Source organism: Oncorhynchus kisutch, linkage group LG12, assembly GCF_002021735.2.
Source record: "Oncorhynchus kisutch isolate 150728-3 linkage group LG12, Okis_V2, whole genome shotgun sequence".
Lineage (NCBI taxonomy): Eukaryota > Metazoa > Chordata > Actinopteri > Salmoniformes > Salmonidae > Oncorhynchus > Oncorhynchus kisutch.
The window spans coordinates 36,990,864-37,011,998 of record NC_034185.2 but is presented as its reverse complement, the minus strand read 5'-3'; the positions used below and the strand labels follow the sequence as shown (position 1 = coordinate 37,011,998).

The following is a 21,135-nucleotide window of genomic DNA, read 5'->3' as shown; positions in this document are numbered from 1 at the left end:
CTTCTGTATGTGTAATGTTTACTGTTAATTTCACTTTATATATTCACTTTATATATTATCTACCTCACTTGCTTTGGCAATGTTAACACATGTTTTCCATGCCAATAAAGCCCTTGAAATGAATTGAATTGAGAGAGAGAGAGAGAGAACTCCCGAGTAGTGCAGCGGTCTAAGGCACTGCATCTCAGTGCTTGAGGTGTCACTACAGACACCCTGGTTCGATTTCAGGCTGTATCACACCCGGCCGTGACTGGGAGTTCCATTGGGCGGTGCACAATTGGCCCAGCGTCATCCCTGTTTGGCCAGGGTAGGCCGTCATTGTAAATAACAATGTGTTCTTAACTGACTTGCCTAGTTAAATAAATAAAAAAGATATATATACGTATATAAAAAAATTAAAAAAATGAGAAAATAAGAAATTGTGATCAGAAAAAGAGAGAGGAGGGATCAGTGGTAGTGGGAAGGAGAGAGAGATTGACAACCATAAATCAATGCTGACTGCCTGTCATCTAAAGCCTTCATCTGCAGGTAAACAGGACCAATGCATAGAATATGGGTTGGGAGTATCTACAGAGAGTCTATGACTGGTTATTCTGATATTCCCTCTGTCATGTTACTTTTCTGTCATATGTAAGGCCTTTCTACATCCAGGGTTAGAGTTAGGATGCACACGCACGCACACACCTACCTGTCGTATGCCGAGGCGGTATGCCACAATGCGGTCCACAGTGTTGGGATTCATCTGGGTCCACTGCAGTTTGAACCCGTAGACTGTAGGTCGGTTCTGCCACAGAGGACTGTACGTGTCGTAGTAGAACTCTGGGGGATACGCCTTCCCTGTAAACAAAAATAATAATATTTAGGACTAATTCATCTTTGTTTTTGCATTTTCGTTCAGCTTTACCTGTGGCATCGAGGGAGTAAGGGAACCAATCCATATGTATCAGAGATACTGGATCAAGATAAATAAGAAGGTCACATACTGCACAATATTTGCTATTTATTTTGGGTTACCAAAATGCAAATATGTCATGTTGAGTATTATTCCACAAAATGTCTGCAAGGCATCAACCAGAAGACTCGCCTCCAGCAGCCCTGTATTTACCACAGTTAGATGAGGAGTCAGGAGTGTGAGTTCTTTTTTATTTTTTTTACAGAAGTCTGTCAATCTTTCTCAGGTATTTTGTCAAGAAGCTGTTTGATTTGATCGCCAGCCACATGGCCAACTGTGTTATTGTCCGGACAGAAACCTACTGTGTGTTCAGTACGGTGTCCTGAAGTGGGCTGCTTGACATATTCCATTTTTACAGAAGAGACAGAGAGCCAACAAAAATGAATTCCTCACAGTTCAAAGTAAACACACTAATAGTTTTTTAAAAAAGCACTCAAGAGGAGACTCTCTAAAGACAGTATTACACTCTTCTCGCTGAGACCAAAACAGGAAGCGGTTCATACAGTCGTATCTGTTGAAATTCAGTCTCCTGAAGCACAACAAAAAAGGGGAGGATTTCTAAGAGCGATAGTCAAGACAGAGGCTAATGCTAACTCAAATAAAGCGATGCAGTGATCTGACAATATGAATATGAGACAGAGCAACTTGCTGATCTCTCCGGCAGCAAAGTCTATTAGAGCTGTCATGGCGGTTTATGTCAATGACTTATTAAGACTCTCTATGCAGACCCCCAGACACATTTAATGATCCCCAGAGTTAAGAGTTTAGTCCTGCAGGCTTGGGAGGGTCAGCCTATGAGTGCTCAGTCTGAAGAGTGTGAACCAATCAGTGGAGTTTATGCCCACAGGCTGGGAAGTGTGAACCAAACAGACCACAGCTCCATCAGGTGTCTGCCTGCCAGAAGGGCCATCATAGTGGAAAGAACTAAGGGACTGGGTCACTTTTTTAAAGAGAACAAAGGGTACAAAGTTCACTGGGCAAATTTCTGTCTCACAACATCATGGCTTTAAGACTGGTGTTAGGAACAGAAGCACTTCAGTACAACGACGATGACATCAGCAAAATAGAGTATGCGAACGAAAATCAATATCATTTGATTTGATTTGTTGTCTTTTTCTGTATCCAACCCTTTCCATTTGGTTCAAATGAGAGAAGCTATCGTTTGAATTCGTTTAGAGACAGCAGGGGTTCAAACTGTACAGTTGAACCCAGCTCCTACATTTGAATAGTAAATGGATTTAAGCAAATAAACCTATGCTACATTTTATCTCTGGGACCCTCAGGATGACAAATCAGAGCCAGATTACTGAATGTAAGTACATTACTTACCTTCAGAGGTTAATGTTTCAAACCAGATGCCGTGATAAAAGTGTTTTGTTGTTGTGCACTCTCCTCAAACAATAGCAGGGTAGTTTATCACTGTAATAGCTACTATAAATTGGACAGTGTAGTTCAATTAACAAGAATTTAAGTGTTCTGCCCATATAAGACATGTCTATGTCCTGGAAAGTTTGCTGTTGCTTACAGCGTCATTCTAGTCACATTAGCGCCCGGTATATGGACACCGATCCTGTAAATGCTTAAGAGGTTCAACTTTTTTATCTTTATTTTAGAAGGAAGCCCAATTGAGACCAAGGTCTCTTTTGCAAGGGAGCCCTATTACATAACTCAAAAATTCAGATTTAGCATCCAATAAATCAACTCAGAGGTTAAGCCTCTACTTTTACAATCAATCAATTCAGTTTCTGAAGACAGGACTTCTAAAACCCATCAACAAAATACTGATAAAAAAGGTTCTATACCACTTTGGGCGTAAATCAAGATTGACTGTTTCTTTCAGCCACTCACTAGTTTGATCAATTCTCATAATCACCTCAGATGATAAGTCACAATCTCTCCTAAATGTGTTTTGTCCTGAGTCCTATAGACAATAAATCAGGTTAATGAAGCTTTGCATTTGTTTGGACAGCCGAGTAAAGATCACAAGCCTATACATGGATAAAGCTGTTTAAAATACAATATTCTAATCCACACAAAAAAAAACGCTCATTCATCAACAAGATAATATAATTTCCATAGAACAAGAGAAAGAAACCCAATGGGGCTAGAGCAGAACAATATTTGGGGAATGTGTTTCGGTATCTTTACCATAAAAACGCTGTTTGGATACAGGAAGTGTATACTAATGGATTGAAATGTGCTATTTATCATGCTCTTTGCATCACAGTTTAGAATCCAGTCAACCATGTTTTCACAAGTCATGAGATGCAAAAACAATTCATGGATTCCTAACCATCTCTTCTGTTCAGGGAAGTATATGCCGTTTTGAGAATGTATTCCCAAAATTAGCTTGCACTTGAGATACGTAACTAACTATCGCATAACTGTATTCTACAGTAGTCATCTTTCCAGTAGAAACAATTGTAGAGAAAATATCAAGAACTGAATACAATTATACCTGACAGTTGTGAGCTGAGCCCATGCTGGGGAATGCTACAGAAACAAGTGTCTCTCTCTCTCTCTCCCCCCCCCCCCCCCCCCCCCCCCCAATTTAATTCCTGTTATTCTTTCTATGTTTTGTAGACATGTGACTTTCAAAGGTCATACACTTGTCACAGAAAACCACTCCTGAAAGGACATCCTGTATATTAATGTAATATGAAAAGTCAGCGTTGATCTGAGGGTCGAAAATCTTGTTTCTGTACAGGTTTTTGGGGTAGAAAACAATAGCCCTTCTCCATCTACCCATGTTGCTTTCTCTCACCCCCACCCATCTCTCTCTCTCCATTTCTCTCTCATTCTCTCTCTACCTCGCTCTCTCTCTCTCTGGCTCTCTCTACAATTGAAATAGACTGGAGCACGGAGCGACCAACCACAAAGCAAGCAAGGTCAAGCAATGCAAATGAAACAAAACCAAATTATTTTAATTACTAGAGGTCTATTTAGCTATCAATAGATTATATGCATGACTGGTATGGAATGAATGCAAGCATTTCCCAAAGTCCTCTCACTTGTTGTGCATTATCAAGCTACTACATGATGGAACACCGTAGTAAACAATGGACTACTACAACAAGCTACGAACCGCTTATACCGACCTCCCACCACCACTACCCATTTGATTTAAATATTTTATAAACATACTTATATTTATTTAGAAGCTGTCCAGCAGCCATATGCTAGTCTGTCTTTACCCCCCCCCCCCCCTCATATAAACACACAACCTGCTCCATTCACAAGGGTCAGGAAGCAGCTAGATGTATGCTAATGACCACGTTAAATGAATAACAATTTGGATCTATGAGTAAAACGATAAATTCAGTTTAAAATGTATTTTAATATTCATTGAAACCAAAAGAAAGAGAAAAAGTGACAAAACTAAATTGTGTTAAACCCAAACTTCAGCAATGCGTGAAGAACAAAAGCTTGCTTTTGGAGTGCAATATTCCCAGTGTTTGCTCTGGTAGCAACAAACACCCAATGACATATTTGTTTTCCAGTGGCTTAACTGTACCCTAGCCTCGGTTTGGAGAGTGGTTCAAAGAACACAGTTGCTCAAAGAAACACATACAAATCTGTTTCCCTCATGAGACTCAAACTCTGCTCCCCAAACATCACAGTGCTTTTTTAGACAAATATGTCTAGACATAAAACATTATAATGTTACAGTCTGGCTTCTGATTACCAAGGGAAACGGAGATGGATGTGTTATTAATATCAACTGAGCTTTGGTTACAATTTCACTATTGTTATAATAGTTATAATTTTTTTTTTTACATATAGTAATGACACTGCGCTGCTTATACATATGCCTTTCAGGCTATCATAAAGGATTACACGTCACATGACTTTATATAACCTATACAGTATGCTTCTGTCCTTCAGGGCTGCCAGATTCCTACATAACTGATCGATAGATAACACTATTCATATGCTCCCTGTTGGTTTCGACAGCACATCGTGTCACTCATCAGCGGCTATCCATCACTGTCAGACAGCAACACACTCAAAAATAATGGTTCTAGTATAGTACCAGATAGGGTTTCTTTGGTTTGTAACCATAGCAGAACCCTTTTTGGTGCTACATAGAACCGTTTTTGAAGATTATACAGATGTAGGATCTCAATTTGATCCTTCGTTTGTTGCTGAGAATGTTCCTGTACAGGAGGAAATGCAAACTTGTAGTGTATTCGAGGTTGACCAAGGCAGTCCCGCTTTAAATGACGTTCAGCTTATAAAGGCGTCCTAAAGCCTTCATAATGCCTTCATAAGCACTACATACGTGTGTCACAAAGCATCTATAACAGTATGTCATGCCTTATAAAGGGTTCATAAATGTGGCATAACTGTGTCACATAATCACCCATGTCAAATGTGACATAACCCACTATGTCGAACCTGATATGAACATGTGCTTTATCAAGGGCGACGTGTTGTGCTAAAAGGATGGCACACGCTCTAAAGTGAAGTCACGTCTGTCACATTACTCCTAATCTCGTCTGCTGGACCAACACATCAAACTTGGCCTTCATCAGTTAGGATTAGGTTTAAATTACAATTTTAAGACGATAAATTGTGGAAATGGGCAGGGTTTTCACATAATTACGACTTTGTCGCTGTGTTAACTAGTGATGACCAGGGGGAACGTTTTTGCTAGCAGAGGACATAAGCGGATTACAAATACTTTACTCAGTAAGGTCACTCCGATAGAATTCTATGGTCACTCCCACTAAAGCCAACATTGAATGGTGGATATCCCAGGCTCATGTGTGCTATGTGCACGCAATAACTCCCAATATAAGTCAATTGAAAGTGGTTTTCTTCTGGAACCAACTTACATGTTCTTCAGTACACAAACACAACAATACAACGAGCCATACCGTGCGGTGCTGGGTCCAATCAGGTTTTTGACACGTTTCACCCACTCCCCTCCTGAAAGATCAGCTACCATTGTACACAGGTTGTAATCAAGCCCTGGTCTCCAGCAAGGGAACAGAAGAGGAATACCTCGTGCGGTAGTCTCAGGTTGGACTACTCCAAATCATCTTGGGTCTGACACACACACACACGCACACACACACACGAAAGCTTTGCAGGTCCATCAACCTATTTAAATACCTCTCACACACTACAGTAACCTGTGGATCATGAGAGAACCTTCATGAATTAGCAGAACGTTAATAACCTATCTATTGACACTGTATGTAGTGTCCTGCAATACTTCATTTGAAGTGAGACACCTTCGGTCATTCATAACACATCCATAAAGACACCATATCACATGACACTGTATTTACTTTAAAGTCACTCACCTTTGGTCATTCATAACACATACCTAAAGGCTTAATGATGTCAATACAAATGTATTAACACTTAGATAATGATCAATAACAGCTAAAACAAATAAACATGAAGGATATGTTCAAACCATACAGTTCCTTTTTTTTAACACTACAAACACAATACGTTTCAAAATGTCCAGCAACGTAATTACATTGGACATTACACAGGGCTGTGAATAATGTGGCTTGTCCATGAGCTGGCAGACGAATGGTTATTGCCTCTCTGCCTGCTGGATGTAGTGCATGTTGGTTCCAACCTTAAAAGTAACAACAAAGAAAGTTAGTAGGTATGTTATGAAATGCCTTTGTCTCATCATCTGGATAAGGTCTGTGCTGCACCAGAAATACTCTAAATGGGGAGATGGGAAACTCCATTTGATTCATATTATTATATTATCTTTCATTTATAAATCTCATGACGTTCCTATGAGACGTGGCTGTATTTAGGGTGATTTTTTATTTAGCTGAGCCTGCTAGCTAGCATATTTTTTTGTCACAGAAATTATTTGAAATAACCATGTAATCTAACTCAACACTTAACTACTACAAATTCATTTGAATTACAATAAATAAATGTTATCTTACTAATGTTTGCAGTCCAGTGGCACCACAAGCATGCATTTGATTTGCGAACTCATCACATGTGCACTTACTGCGCTACAGAAACACCAAACACTGCTAACCAACAACAGTGCAGGGATGCACACTGAATTAAAGGGCAACTACACGCAAAACTGTTTCTTAGATTTTTCCCAGAACTCAAAAGTCATCCCCTGATGTGGTTTAAAACCTCTTAGGGCTAGGGGGCAGTGTTCGGAGTTCGGATGACTGACGTGCCCAAAGTAAACTGCCTGTTTCCCAGGCCCAGATATGCATTAGATAGAAAACACTCTGAAGTTTTTAAAACTGTTACAATAATGTCTGTGAGTGTAACAGAACTGATATGGCAGGCAAAAACCAGAGGAAAATCCATCCGTAAAATGTTTTTTTGGGGGGTCACAGTCCATTTCAATGCTTGTCTATGCGATATACAAATAACTAGCTCCCAGATTGCAGTTCCTATGGCCCCCACTAGATGTCAACAGTCTTTAGAAAGGGTTTCATGCTTGTTTTTTTAAAATTACCGAGTAGTTGTAGTTTTTCCAAGGTGTCTCTCATTAGAAATGTAATCTTGTTGCACGCGTGAATGAGGTGTGCACTCTGTTATTTATTATCCCTATTGAACAAACTATTCTGTGTCTTAAATTTGATAATTTATTTAGATATTAGAGTACCCGAGGATTAATTAGAAACAACATTTGACTTGTTTGGATGAACTTTACTGCTAACTTCTTGGATTCGTTTGTATGCATGTTGAAAGAGTGGATTACTGAATCAAGTGCGCCAAATAAACTGACATTTTTGGGATATAAAGAAGGACTTTATCGAACAAAACAACCATTTGTTGTGTAGCTGGGACCCTTGGGATTGCAAACAGAGGACGATCTTCAAAAGGTAAGAGATTTATTTTATCGCTATTTGGGATTTTGTGATGCCTGTGCTGGTTTGGAAAAGTATTTTGGTGTAGGGCGCTGTCCCCAGATAATCGCATGGTATGCTTTCGCCGTAAAGCCTTTTTGACAACAACGGTGAGTCCAAAAAATGTTGTGTATGCTACTGCTTAAATGATGTAATATGCCAGGGATATATCTATACTCTAGCTAAGAAAGTAATGCTAAGTGTATGTTGTGTAGTAGCCCATGTCTCACCCTTGGTTCCGCTTGGTTCTGGTGTACAGGGAGAATACTGCTAGAATGGACTATGTTCTGAATTCTGTCGCTTTCCATTTCAAAAGTGCTGAACAAATAGTCATATCGACTATGTCTGTCTTAGCTCGCTCATGAATGTCTTAATCGAAATTACGGCTTGCCTTTTAGCCACTCATTGTTCCCTTGTGCCATAGTTTGTACATCTCAATTGTTATATTGCTTATGTTGGTCTCATTAGTATTAGTATCTTATTCATAATTTTAGGCTATGTTGGAAAGATGCATTTCATTGTGAATTATAATTAGATCATGTGCTTTTCTCTATGAGGAGGGGATACTTAAGTGATAATGCCAGAGAAGCTGGTGTTTGGAGAATATACAGTATTGGCACGGGTGTTGTTCGTCGAGGGCCGGCAAACCGTGACAATACTGTATATCCTCCAAATACCGCCTTCGATGACATTATCACTGTTATACAACGGGTTTCCAACATATTCAAATAATGATTGACATATTTTCATTAAAACATTTATTTTGATTAAATTATTCATACTATTTCATCCTTCCATAAAATATAATCCCGACACAAATCTAGGGGTGCTAAAGACGCGACACAGTCGTTCAGTCTTTTTGTTCTGTATCTATGTAACGGCTCTCGTTGGTGGTAGAAAGAGTAGATCAAGGCGATGGAAAGTGTTCATGATTTTAATAAAAAAAACACTCAAACAAAATCGAAAAGGCACAGTTCTGTCAGGCAACAGTAACTAAACAGAAAACAAGATCCTACAACCTAATGGTCGGAAAAAGGGCTGCCTATGTATGATCCCCAATCAGAGACAACGATAGACAGCTGCCTCTGATTGGGAACCACACTCGGCCAAAAACAAAGAAACAGAAAACATAGAATTTCCCACCCGAGTCACACCCTGACCTAACCAAACATAGATAATAATAAGGATCTCTAAGGCCAGGGTGTGACAATCTATGGACGTGACCCAGTCGTTCCTTCTAAATGTTCCATTGCCATACTGGCTTATTCCTTGCTTGCTAGCTAGCCAACTACGGCTAACTTACGGTCACATCAAAAAGTGCAGCCAGAATAACATAAAAGTAGCTGCATTTCCTAGTGACATTTATTTTGACATCCATAACAATGAGCTAATGAGGCGTGATTTCGCCTGGCATAGAAAATGTGCTCACTTGTCAGGACACTGTTGTTTAGAGGAGTTAGCCAACAACACAGCTACAGTAAATTAAACTAAAGCTGGAAAGACTGCAAATTAGCTGCATTTCATTTAACCTTTTTTCAATTGACATTTTTTTTGTATATATCCATAAAAATGATGCCAGCTGATTCCTGATTTCGACTTGCTGAGAAACGCTGCCTGCCTGTCTGTCTCGTCCTGACACGTTCATTACTATTGGACAGCAGGAGATCGAATTTGAATATTGAAACAATGTTGCAAGGTTTATACAAATATCTGCTGTTGAAAACTAAATGTTAGAGCAATGCGCTGTCTGTGCGTCAGTATATTGTCTATAAAAGTGGATTCTCTCTCTCTCTCTCTCTCTCTCTCTCTCTCTCTCTCTCTCTCTCTCTCTCTCTCTCTCTCTCTCTCTCTCTCTCTCTCTCTCTCTCTCTCTCTCTCTCTCTCTCTCTCTCTCTCTCTCTCTCTCAGCCTCTTTCTTTCTGTCTCTCTCTCTCTCTCTCTCTCTCTCTCTCTCATATATATATATATATATATTTAAATGAGCCGCCGCACCTACATTTTAATTTTAGAAAACAATTGAAAGGCTCAAAGGTATCTTTGGGTCGGTATGACTCCACATAGAACCATCAGCCTTCCCAAAGAACCCTTAAGGAACCCTAATGTTTTTGTATGTAATGGAGAAACAATTTGACTGCGGCGGTGGAAACCTCCAGGTATTCTCTTCTCTCGTAAATATTATCATCGTGCTCCTTACGGAAACATTTGAATCTATATTCACCTTAGAAAGTATTCTTCATAGGGGTGTTAGGGTTGTTAACGTAGAGGTGTCTTCATGGGGTGTTAACCCCGGTGTCCTGGCTAAATTCCCAATCTGGCCCTCAAACCATCAAGGTCACCTAATAATCCCCAGTTTACAATTGGCTCATTCATCCCCCTCCTCTCCCCTGTAACTATTCCCCATGTCGTTGCTGCAAATGAGAACGTGTTCTCAGTCAACTTACCTGGTAAATAAATAAAATAAAATACGCACTGAGGACGCACTGGGAGTGCAGGCATTAGTTACAGCACACCTGATTCAACTAATCACTAAACTTTATTAATTACTGAAACAGATGTGTTAGTGTCTGTAAACGGCACGCTCTCACCAGGACCGAAGGGCCCTAAGACCATGATTGAAGAACACTATCCTATCCTGCCAAGGCTCAGCGGAGGAGATTAAACCCTTTGAAAACGCTGGTATGATACTGTTGGGATAAAATGAAAACCTGCACACCATGTGGTTCCCAAGGACCACAATTGAAGAGCAGCAGAGAAATAGTTCCATCCAGGGGATCTGAGTGGTGTATGGCAAGCTGAGATGGAGGGTCTTGCCAGGGCTCAGGAGTGCAGATTAAACCCTCTAAAGACGCTGGCTAACACTCTGCTCTGGCAGGATTGAAGGGCCATCTCATCTCTGTAAAGCCACAGCCACCAGATGTAACCCCCTTCCCCCCACACCACCCCCCACCCTGGCATGCACATACACACACAAACGCCCCCTGGCCTGGCTCCTGACCATCAGTGTGATAAAGTGTGTGTGTTTGCCCCTGAGCATGGCCTGCTGCCAGGCTTTGGAGTGTGTGTGTGGGCATGCCTGTGCGTGCCCCCTGGCGTAATGACTGAGGCCCTTGGTTTAATCAACCCACCCTGGCTTTCGGCCAATGGCTTTGATTGATACATTTTTACTGTACACAGACCTGATCTTCTCTCTGCCCTCCCACATATATATATATTTTTTCTCTCTCGCTCTCTCTCTGCATAGCATTGCCTCAGTCTTCTACCATATCAGAGCTTACCTCCACAGTGAATGATTAACGTGCATTGAAGTTTTGTTGTTTCCCAATATGATATGCCCATTATCCCTTCCTCAACAAACTGCTACACAAACTCCTAGCACCTTTTCCTCAGCCATCTTAAATATTGAGTGAAGAGTGAATCTATGCCAGGGAATTTGGACTGATCTTAGGGCAACAAACACACAGAACCAAAACAAACGTAATTTGAGGCAAATTGGTCAATCTATGGATTAAGTTCCCATGTGATTACTTTCTCCACTACTGACCTGTCTTGGCATTCAAGCTTTTGTATCTGTCCATTCATAAGCAGGTCAACTACTTATCTCACTCTCTAATCGCTAAACCCCAGTCGATATACAGTCAGAATGATATGCTGTTAATAAGGACAAAAAATGCCATTATGTCTGGCCACCGTTGCAGACACACTCAGGGATCGGAATAGCCTCATCTTTTCAGATGGTGATGGTGATAGGGGTGATTAGGTGAGGCTGGGTGCATTGGAAGAGCTCATGTTTTAGGATGGGAGGAGGAGGGGGTGGTTAAGTGAGGGAATAAAGGGAAGGATAGGGTACATTGGAGCCCAATGTGGATTTTCAGCACTGGGCTCCCTCCAGGTCCCCGGGGGTTGCTAACTAACTGAGCTGCCGTACCTTTGGCAGCAGACACATCCAGATGGTAGGAATCTGGAGCACTGGGATGGAGGGAGGGCTGGAGGGATGGAGTGAGAAAGGGATGGAGGAATGAAGGGAGAGGGAGGATAGAGAGATGGAAGGAGGGCTGTAGGGATGGCTGGAGAAGGGAGAGGTGGAGGGAGTGACATGGGGAGGGATAGATGGCTCAAGGGATAATTGGCTCAAGGGAGAGATAGATAGTGGGAGAATTTGATAGAGGATGGATGGGATGGAGGGCTAGAGGGAGGGATGAATGGTAGGAATCTGTGTGAACTGGGATGGAGGGATTGCTGTAGAGATGATGGAGGGAGGAAAGTAGGACAGGAGGGGTGGAAGTAGAGAGCGAGGGAAGGAAGGTGGCAGGTGACCGATGGCACATGAGACCCGCTGAGAAAAGCAAACGGCCGGAGGGGATGATCTTCTCTCCTCCTCCACTCTACCTTCTCCTCAGGGGCTGGACTGATATATGACACACAGACCAGACACTGTCCATCTCTACCAGACGGAGGGAGGGACAGAGACAGAGAGACACACAGAGAGAGAGAGAGAGAGAGAACGAGTGAGCCGCAGGATCATGGCAAAGGTTTCTGCCTCCCAGACCTCCCATCAGGAACAGAGCGGTTCAGGACGAAATCGTATTTGTCACTTTGATCCTCTGCCACTTATGCCACTGTCCCCTGGCACTGTCTATTTCACTCGTTCTTCTTTCCTCAACCTGTGTTTCTCTGTCTGTCTCTCTCTCTCTCTTTCTCTCTTTCTCTGCCGCTCCAAACTAATCTGGCCCTGTCATAAAACACAAACCTTCTGTGTGAGCGATGACACGGCCACTGACTGCTCCTCCTGCTATTTTCATGCGCTCCACCACAAACACTGCAGCATGGCAATCTAAAAATACATAGCCGGAGGGGAATAACAATGAATTAACTAACAAATCTGTTTCCTGTATGAAGCATCGGGTCCTTCCTGCATAGTGCGAGCTGTCATTAGTCATCTAGAAAGCCACATCCCAAATGGCACCCTATTCATTACATGGTATACTACTTTTGACCAGGACCCTTAGAAGTAGTGCACTCTATAGGGAATAGGGTGCCATTTGGGACACACTCTAGGGGATGTGTAAAAGTAAGTGTTAAGACTGACATGGATCTTATACAAGACATCTCTTCACATTCAAATGGGCAATCTGTATTAGGCTGTCGCCCGTCTCGCCTACTCCTTTTCAATCAATTGCCTTATGGGACACGTACTGTATCTACCTACCCGTCTGACAGGCAAGTTTCAATTTGCTCCAGACATCATTCAGCCATTAAGGATACATCGCTGGGAAGTTTAATTGCCATGATGGAGGATAGGGAAACCTCATCCTGCTTCAGAACTCTGTTAGAGAGATGGGGCACAGCATGGCTGCTCGGCTACCCAGGTGGGTGGGTTTCATTAACTCAATGTGAAGGAATGTAAGTTATACCTCATAAAATGTGAAGTGCTTTGAGACGTAGTGAAATAGCCAAGTTAAATTCTGTTCAGTATAACTAGCATGCTGACACTGGACAAGGAAAGTCAGAATGCCGGGCTACAAACCACATTGAGTGATGTCAGCAACTGAGAACAGGAAGCATCACATTCAACTTTATTCAAATGCATTTAAAAACATCAAGTATTCCTCACCTGTGACCAGGAAGGTGCAGCGCCCAGCGCCGGCCTCGTTGTTGACATCACAGGTGTACTCCCCCCAGCCCTCGCGGTTGAGGCTTTTGACGGTGTACTCTGTCTCGTCGCTCTGGTCGAAGTGTCCAGCGTGGAGCAGGCGGTTCCCCAGCCGCCACTCATAGCGCAACACGCGGGAAGGGTGGGCACGCAGGACCCGGCAGTTCATTGCCACTGGCCGGCCCAGGCCCTGACGCATCTCTAACAACACAGGCTCCACCGACGGAGGGTCTGGGGCGGAGAGAGGAAGCTGTTAGACTAGTATAGGGTTAGGGTGAACCAGGGTGAATCACAGAGGGTCTCTGAAAAAAAAGAGCGTTAATGATGAGAGATTGAGAGAAGTAGTCTTATTTCATGTTTTATTTCATAGTGGGAGGACGTGGAAGAAGAAAGACTGCACTGTAAAAAATATTCTGTAAATTGTAAGTTACTGTAAGTTACTGTAAAAAAAAAAAAAAAACAGTATGTTACTTTACTTTACATTTAAAGAAACTTTGGTTTAACAGTACATTACTGCAAAGTGTATGGTAATGTACAGTCAAACCAACATTTCTTTGGAATTTACAGTAACATACTGTACCTTTTGACAGGTAACTGACTGCCAATAAGTTAGCAAAAACAGCAGGATTGTTTTGCAACAGTGCAGGGCTAGAAGGTGCAGTACCATCTCTCATTCTACCTTTTCGAGACTCAGACTTAGAAGGGTTTGGGAGGGTTAAGGTTTGGGAGGGACACAGAGAGATGGATTGGAAGAGGAGACACTTGGGAAGGAAGCGAGAAAAACTCTCAGAGTTAGACCAGGGACCTAGGAGAGCCAGACAGCGAGAGAGGGGGGAGGTATATCTGTGTCATTTACTCAGCTCACTGTGGGAGGGTATGGGAATGACACAAACCACTCAAGATCGTTTCGAGGAATGCTAGTTTTCCACAAGGGAGCTCTGTACTCTCGTCCTCAAAGTACACTTCGAGAACCAAAGATGGAATGTATGTGAGGGATAAAGTGTGAGAGAGAGAGATACAGTGGGGAGAACAAGTATTTGATACACTGCCGATTTTGCAGGTTTTCCTACTTTCAAAGCATGTAAAGGTCTGTAATTTTTAATCATAGGTAAACTGTGAGAGACGGAATCTAAAACAAAAATCCAGAAAATCACATTTTGTATGATTTTTAAGTAATTAATTTGCATTTTATTGCATGACATAAGTATTTGATACATCAGAAAAGCAGAACTTAATATTTGGTACAGAAACCTTTATTTGCAATTACAGAGATCATACGTTTCCTGTAGTTCTAGACCAGGTTTGCACACACTGCAGCAGGGATTTTGGCCCACTCCTCCATACAGACCTTCTCCAGATCCTTCAGGTTTCGGGGCTGTCACTGGGCAATACTGACTTTCAGCTCCCTCCAAAGATTTTCTATTGGGTTCAGGTCATGAGACTGGCTAGGCCACTCCAGGACCTTGAGATGCTTCTTACGGAGCCACTCCTTAGTTGCCCTGGCTGTGTGTTTCGGATCGTTGTCATGCTGGAAGACCCAGCCACGACCCATCTTCAATGCTCTTACTGAGGGAAGGAGGCCGTTGGCCAAGATCTCGCGATACATGGCCCCATCCATCCTTCCCTCAATATGGTGCAGTCGTCCTGTCCCCTTTGCAGAAAAGCATCCCCAAATAATTATTTTTCCACCTCCATGCTTCACAGTTGGGATGGTGTTCTTGGGGTTATACTCATCCTTCTTCTTCCTCCAAACACAGTGAGTGGAGTTTAGACCAAAAAGCTCTATTTTTGTCACATCAGACCACATGACCTTCTCCCATTCCTCCTCTGGATCATCCAGATGGTCATTGGCAAACTTCAGACGGGCCTCGACATGCACTGGCTTGAGCAGGGGGACCTTGCGTGCGCTGCAGGATTTTAATCCATAACGGCGTAGTGTGTTACTAATGGTTTTCCTTGAGACTGTGGTCCCAGCTCTCTTCAGGTCATTGACCAGGTCCTGCCGTGTAGGTCTGGGCTGATCCCTCACCTTCCTCATGATTATTGATGCCCCACGAGGTGAGCTCTTGCATGGTCTTGGCCATTGTGGAGAGGTTGGAGTCTGTTTGATCGAGTGTGTGGACAGGTGTCTTTTATACAGGTAACGAGTTCAAACAGGTGCAGTTAATACAGGTAATGAGTGGAGAACAGGAGGGCTTCTTAAAGAAAAACTAACAGGTCTGTGAGAGCCGGAATTCTTACTGGTTGGTAGGTGATCAAATACTTATGTTGTGCAATAAAATGCAAATTAATTACTTAAAAATCATCCAATGTGATTTTCTGGATTTTTGTTTTAGATTCCGTCTCTCACAGTTGAAGTGTACCTATGATAAAAAATTACAGACCTCTACATACTTTGTAAATAGGACAACCTGAACATTTGGCAGTGTATCAAATACTTCTCCCCACTGTACATAGACATAAAAACTGACAGAGAAAGAGAGGCACAGCAAAAGAGAGAGAAAGAAAAACATTGAGAGAGAGAGAGTGAGAAAGGGGAAGAGGAAACTGAGGTAACAGAGTGGACTGGATGTTACTTCAGCTAAAAGCACAATTTATGTTAAAAAATTAGATTTAGTTGACTCAATTAAAGAGTATCAAAAAACACTTAGGAAACCAGCTGACAATAATTAGCATATCGTAATGTCAATACTCTTCACTGATGGATGAGAAACTAAGAATAACAACAACTCTTAAACAATTACATTAATACAAAGTATTCAATTAAGCGGAAACAAAAAATAGGCAAATGTCTAAAACAGAATATTATTGCATGACGGTGCTTGATCTGAATCTGGTGACTGAGATGACAAACTGCATCTGAAGAATATCCAAAATGGGGAGAAGTATATGAATGAATGAATAAGCTATTTGAGAATGAGACAGGCTGTGTCTCCTCTTCCACCAGACCAGACCTCTTCATGTTAATAATTCACCCAGACACATCCATTCAAGGTAAGAGCCTGACTCTGCCCACGGCCCTGGTTGGTAGGTATTACAATCCAATCAGGAGAGCTGTGTGTGTGTGTGTGTCTGTGTCTGTGTGTGTGTATGTGTGTGTCTGTATGTGTGTGTATGTGTGTGTGTGTGTGTGTGTGTGTGTGTGTGTGAGAAAGAGAAACAGAGTGTGTGTGTGTGTGTGAAAGAGAAACTGTGTGTGTGTGTGTGTGTGTGAGAAAGAGAATCAGAGTGTTTGTGTGTGTGTGTGAGGTGAGAGAGGCGTGTGTGTGTGTGTTAAGTATGTTCATTTGTGTGGGAGGTGTTGTAAGCAAGCGTGTGTGGTTTTGACTAAATCCATTCACTCCTAATGATGCTCTGACTTGACAATCTTCACGCTCTCTATACGGATGTTTGACAGAAGTCACAGTGGGGTTTTAAAACAACACACAGAGAGAGAGGAGAGAAAAAGAGAATTACACACAAGAGGCTTAATTGCCCAGAATTAGCATATGCCACAGTGTAGAGTAGAGCAGCTGTGCTGGTGTTTCTGTGTTGTTACTGTGGTGTTGCTGTTGTGTGTAGCATTTGCTCTGGGTCAGAGGTAGGGAGAGGGGAGAGCTGAAACAGCAACATGAGGGCTGAAGATGGTAATCCAAAAGGACATTTGGTTCGCGTGCCCCCAAGCCCTGGTCATTAGCCTCTCAGAACCAAGGTTTTAATGAATGACTTATATGATAAATTAAACAAAGAACCAGGATAAGGACTAGCTGCCTGCAAGGTACGAATGTAAATATAATAACCTCGCAAAGGATTATATTATATAACACATTTTATTGTGGTTGTTAAAAGAATAGAGCAGCATATGTACAAACAAAAATATGACCAACTGGGGACATTTTTTTAGTCCCCACAAGGTCAAATGCCATTTATAGGGGGCTTAGGGTTCAGGTTAGAATTAGTGTTAGCGTTAGAATTAGGTTTAGGAGTTAGGGTTAGGTTAAGGGTTAGGAGCTAGGGTTAGGTTTTGGGGTTAAGGTTAGGGGTGTGTGTGTGTGTGTGTGTGTGTGTGTGTGTGTGTGTGTGTGTACGGATGAGACTCCTTTTTATCTTGGCTCAATGAAAACAGGAAACAGCAAACCACTCCTTCCTTCAATGAAGCAGGCCTGTGCTTTTACCAAGCGGAACAACTAGCACCGTCTGAAAGGTTGGAGTCTGAACCGAAACTCCACTTATAACATTACAATTGTAGGCTTGTGTGGAACGACTGCGAATCAGGCACTCTGCTCCTCAGCCTCGCTGAGTGGCACTAGACCAAATTACAGTAAGTGAAGTTCAATTTCACACAGAAAGACAAATAAATACAGAAGCCTTGGCAAGTTGAAGAAAAAAAACTTAAGGGAACGTCTTTTAACTACACATAGGCTTTACGGCCTTATCCCTCCAGTATTTCTCCAGTGGAAACGCAGTTTGGTAAATTGTGTGCTGCGTGTAACAGTAAGGGTTGATGGTAAGGTAGTGAGGGCGACTGGCTTGCTGCAATGTCCCTGGTTTTGGGGGAGAGTGTGTGTGGGTGTGTGTTTGGAGTGCGTGTGTGTACATTTAAACTTTAGTCATTTAGCATGCGTGCGCGTGTGTCGCAGGTTTGAGGACTAACCATGGAGCTCAGTAGTAATCCATCATCAGTCAGTGGGTAGTGTGTGTGTGACTGTAATGAGTGTTCTTCCATACCGATCTTGACAAACCATTTCTGCATGGATCTCGCTTTGTGAACAGGGGCATTGTCATGCTGAAACAGGAAAGGGCCTTCCCCAAACTTTTGCCACAAAGTTGGAAGCACAAAATAGTCTAGAATTGTCACGGTCGTCCTCCTCTTCATCTGAAGAGGAGAGGCGAGAAGGATCGGAGGACCAAAATGCGGTGTGATATGTGTTCATCGTGAATTTTAATAAAGAAAAAACTGAACTCTGAAACACTATACAAAAACAGTAAACAAAATAACAACCGTGAAGCTAATGCTGCGCTGAAACAAGCCATCAACATAGACAATCACCCACCAACAAACAGTGCAACCCAGGCTACCTAAGTATGATTCTCAATCAGAGACAACTAATGACACCTGCCTCTGATTGAGAACCATACTAGGCCGAAACATAGAAATACCCAAATCATAGAAAAACAAACAGACTTCCCACCCCAACTCACACCCTGACCATACTAAATAATGACAAAACAAAGGAAATAAAGGTCAGAACGTGACAAGAATGTCATTCTATATGCTGTAGCGTTAAGATTTCCCTTCACTGGAACTAAGGGGCCAGAACCATGAAAAGCAGCCGCAGACCATTATTCCTCCTCCATCAAACATTACAGTTAGCACTATGCATTCAGGCAGATTTGTCAGTTGGACTGCCAGATGGTGAAGCGTGATTCATCACTCCAGAGAACGCATTTCAACTGCTCCAGAGTCCAACGGCAGTGAGCTTTACACCACTACAGCCGATACTTGGCATTGCGCATGGTGAGCTTAGGCTTGTGTGCGGCTGTTCGGCCATGGAAACCCATTTCATGAAGCTCCCGACGAACAGTTTTTGTACTGACGTTGCTTCCAGAGGCAGATTGGAACTCCATCCTGAGGGTTGCAACCGGGGACAGACGATATTTACATGCTACGCGCTTCAGCACTCTGCGGTCCCATTCTGTGAGCTTGTGTGGCCTACCACTTCGCTTCTGAGCCGTTGTTGCTCCTAGATGTTTCCAATTCACAATAACAGCAATTAGAATTGACTGGGGCAGCTCTAGCAGGGCATACATTTGATGAACTGACTTGTTGGAAAGGTGGCATCCTATGACGTTGCCACATTGAAAATCATTGAGCTCTTCAGTAAGGCCATTCTACTGCCAATGTTTGTCTATGGAGCTTGCATGGCTGTGTGCTCAATTTTATACACCTGTCAGCAATGGGTGTAGTTGAAATAGCCGAATCCACTAACTTGAAGGGGTGTAAACATACTTTTGTATATATAGTGAATGTCACCGGTTTCACAAGGGGAAAACATCAGCGTTTGGATGTCATTTCCCTATAGATTCCCATATAGACTCCGCAACATGTTCCATTAGAGTAAGGATATACAGTATTCAGACCCCTTCCCTTTTTCCACATTTTGATATGTTACAGCCTTATTCTAAAATGTATTAAATAAATACAAATCCTCAATCTACACACAATACCCCATAAATGACAAAGCGAAAACAGGTTTTTAGAAATGTTTGCAAAAACCCCCCCAAATATCCTTGTTACATAAGTATTCAGACCCTTTGCTATGAGACTAGAAATTGAGCTCAGGTGCATCCTGTTTCCATTGATTATCCTTGAGATATTTCTACAACTTGATTGGAGTCCACCTGTGGTGAAATTAATTTGATTGGACATTATTTGTAAAGACACACAACTGTCTATAAGGTCACACAGTTGACAGTGCATGTCAGACCAAAAGCAAGCCAAGAGATCAAAGGAATTTTCCGTAGAGCTCCGAGACAGGATTGTGTCGAGGCACAGATCTGGGGAAGGGCACCAAAAAATGTCTGCAGCATTGAACGTCCCCAGGAACACAATGGCCTCCATCATTCTTAAATGGAAGCAGTTTGGAACCACCAAGACTCTTCCTAGAGCTGTCCACCAGGCCAAACTGAGCAATCGGGGGAGAAGGGCTTTGTTCAAATAGGTGACCAAGAAACCGATGGTCACTCTGACAGAGCTCCAGAGTTCTTCTGCGGAGATTTGAGAACCTTCCAGAAGGACAAAGGGTCTGAATACTTTCCGAATGCACTCTACATCATAAATATACACTCACCTACATATTTATTTGGACAGGGATTCACATTTTTCTATACCCCAGCATTTTGGATTTGAGATTAAATGTTTCATGTGAGGCGACTTGAGGGTATTTTTATACATGTCTGTTTTTGAGTTTAGAAATGTGCAAATAAATACGTAGAGCAGTGTACATAAACCCAGTGGACACATGGATGTATGTGTTTGTATGTGTGTATGTGTGTTTGCATCCATGTTGTAAGGGACACTGTATGTCACTGGTTCAGGGAAAAGCTTGGCATTCAGATTTAATTTCCCTCGACTCAGACTTCTGATGCTTCCATCAGGGAGTGACACAAAGTAGACACTAACCAGCGGGCACACAGACACACTCACTGCTGGATGTGTGTGTGTGTGTGTGTGTGTGTGTATATGTGTGTTTAACCATGTGGTATGTTGTTAGGCAGACTCCATTCCCTTTGTGTGTTAGGGTTCAAGGTTCACCAGTTCTCCCCATGTGGCACAGCCAACAGCCTATTCTTGTCTCTCTCAATCTTGCTCTCCCTCCCTCTCTCCCCACCCCCCAACCTATGGGTGTTGCCTCTCTCTCATTGCTCAGTATAACTGGTGTGCTATTGGATCTCCCCCCCACCACCACCACATGGGTACAACACAGATTTACGTCTATTCCTCACCGTTCGAAGCCAATGAGCCAATACAGTACCATACGTGTCACGTGTTTCCTCACTGCATTGACTTTCCACAGCCTACAGGGAAACACGCGATCAACACCTGAAAATATAGACCTTTTACCTAAAGAGAACTCAAGCGTTCTTATGTGTGTCACCTTTGGAAATCCATCGTGTTTTGATATTGCATTCTG

General features: G+C 42.4%; 1 protein-coding gene across 1 annotated transcript in view; it reads right to left on the bottom strand.

The window, feature by feature from the left end:
• Positions 1-21,135, bottom strand: part of LOC109900947 (MAM domain-containing glycosylphosphatidylinositol anchor protein 2) — a 337,708-nt gene that overhangs the window by 74,341 nt on the left and 242,232 nt on the right. The window contains exons 10-11 of the mRNA XM_020496863.2: positions 13,424-13,693; positions 689-837 (exon numbers count right to left, since the gene is read on the bottom strand). Coding sequence (XP_020352452.1) covers positions 689-837; positions 13,424-13,693 — 419 coding nt within the window. The remainder of the gene's footprint in view (positions 1-688; positions 838-13,423; positions 13,694-21,135) is intronic.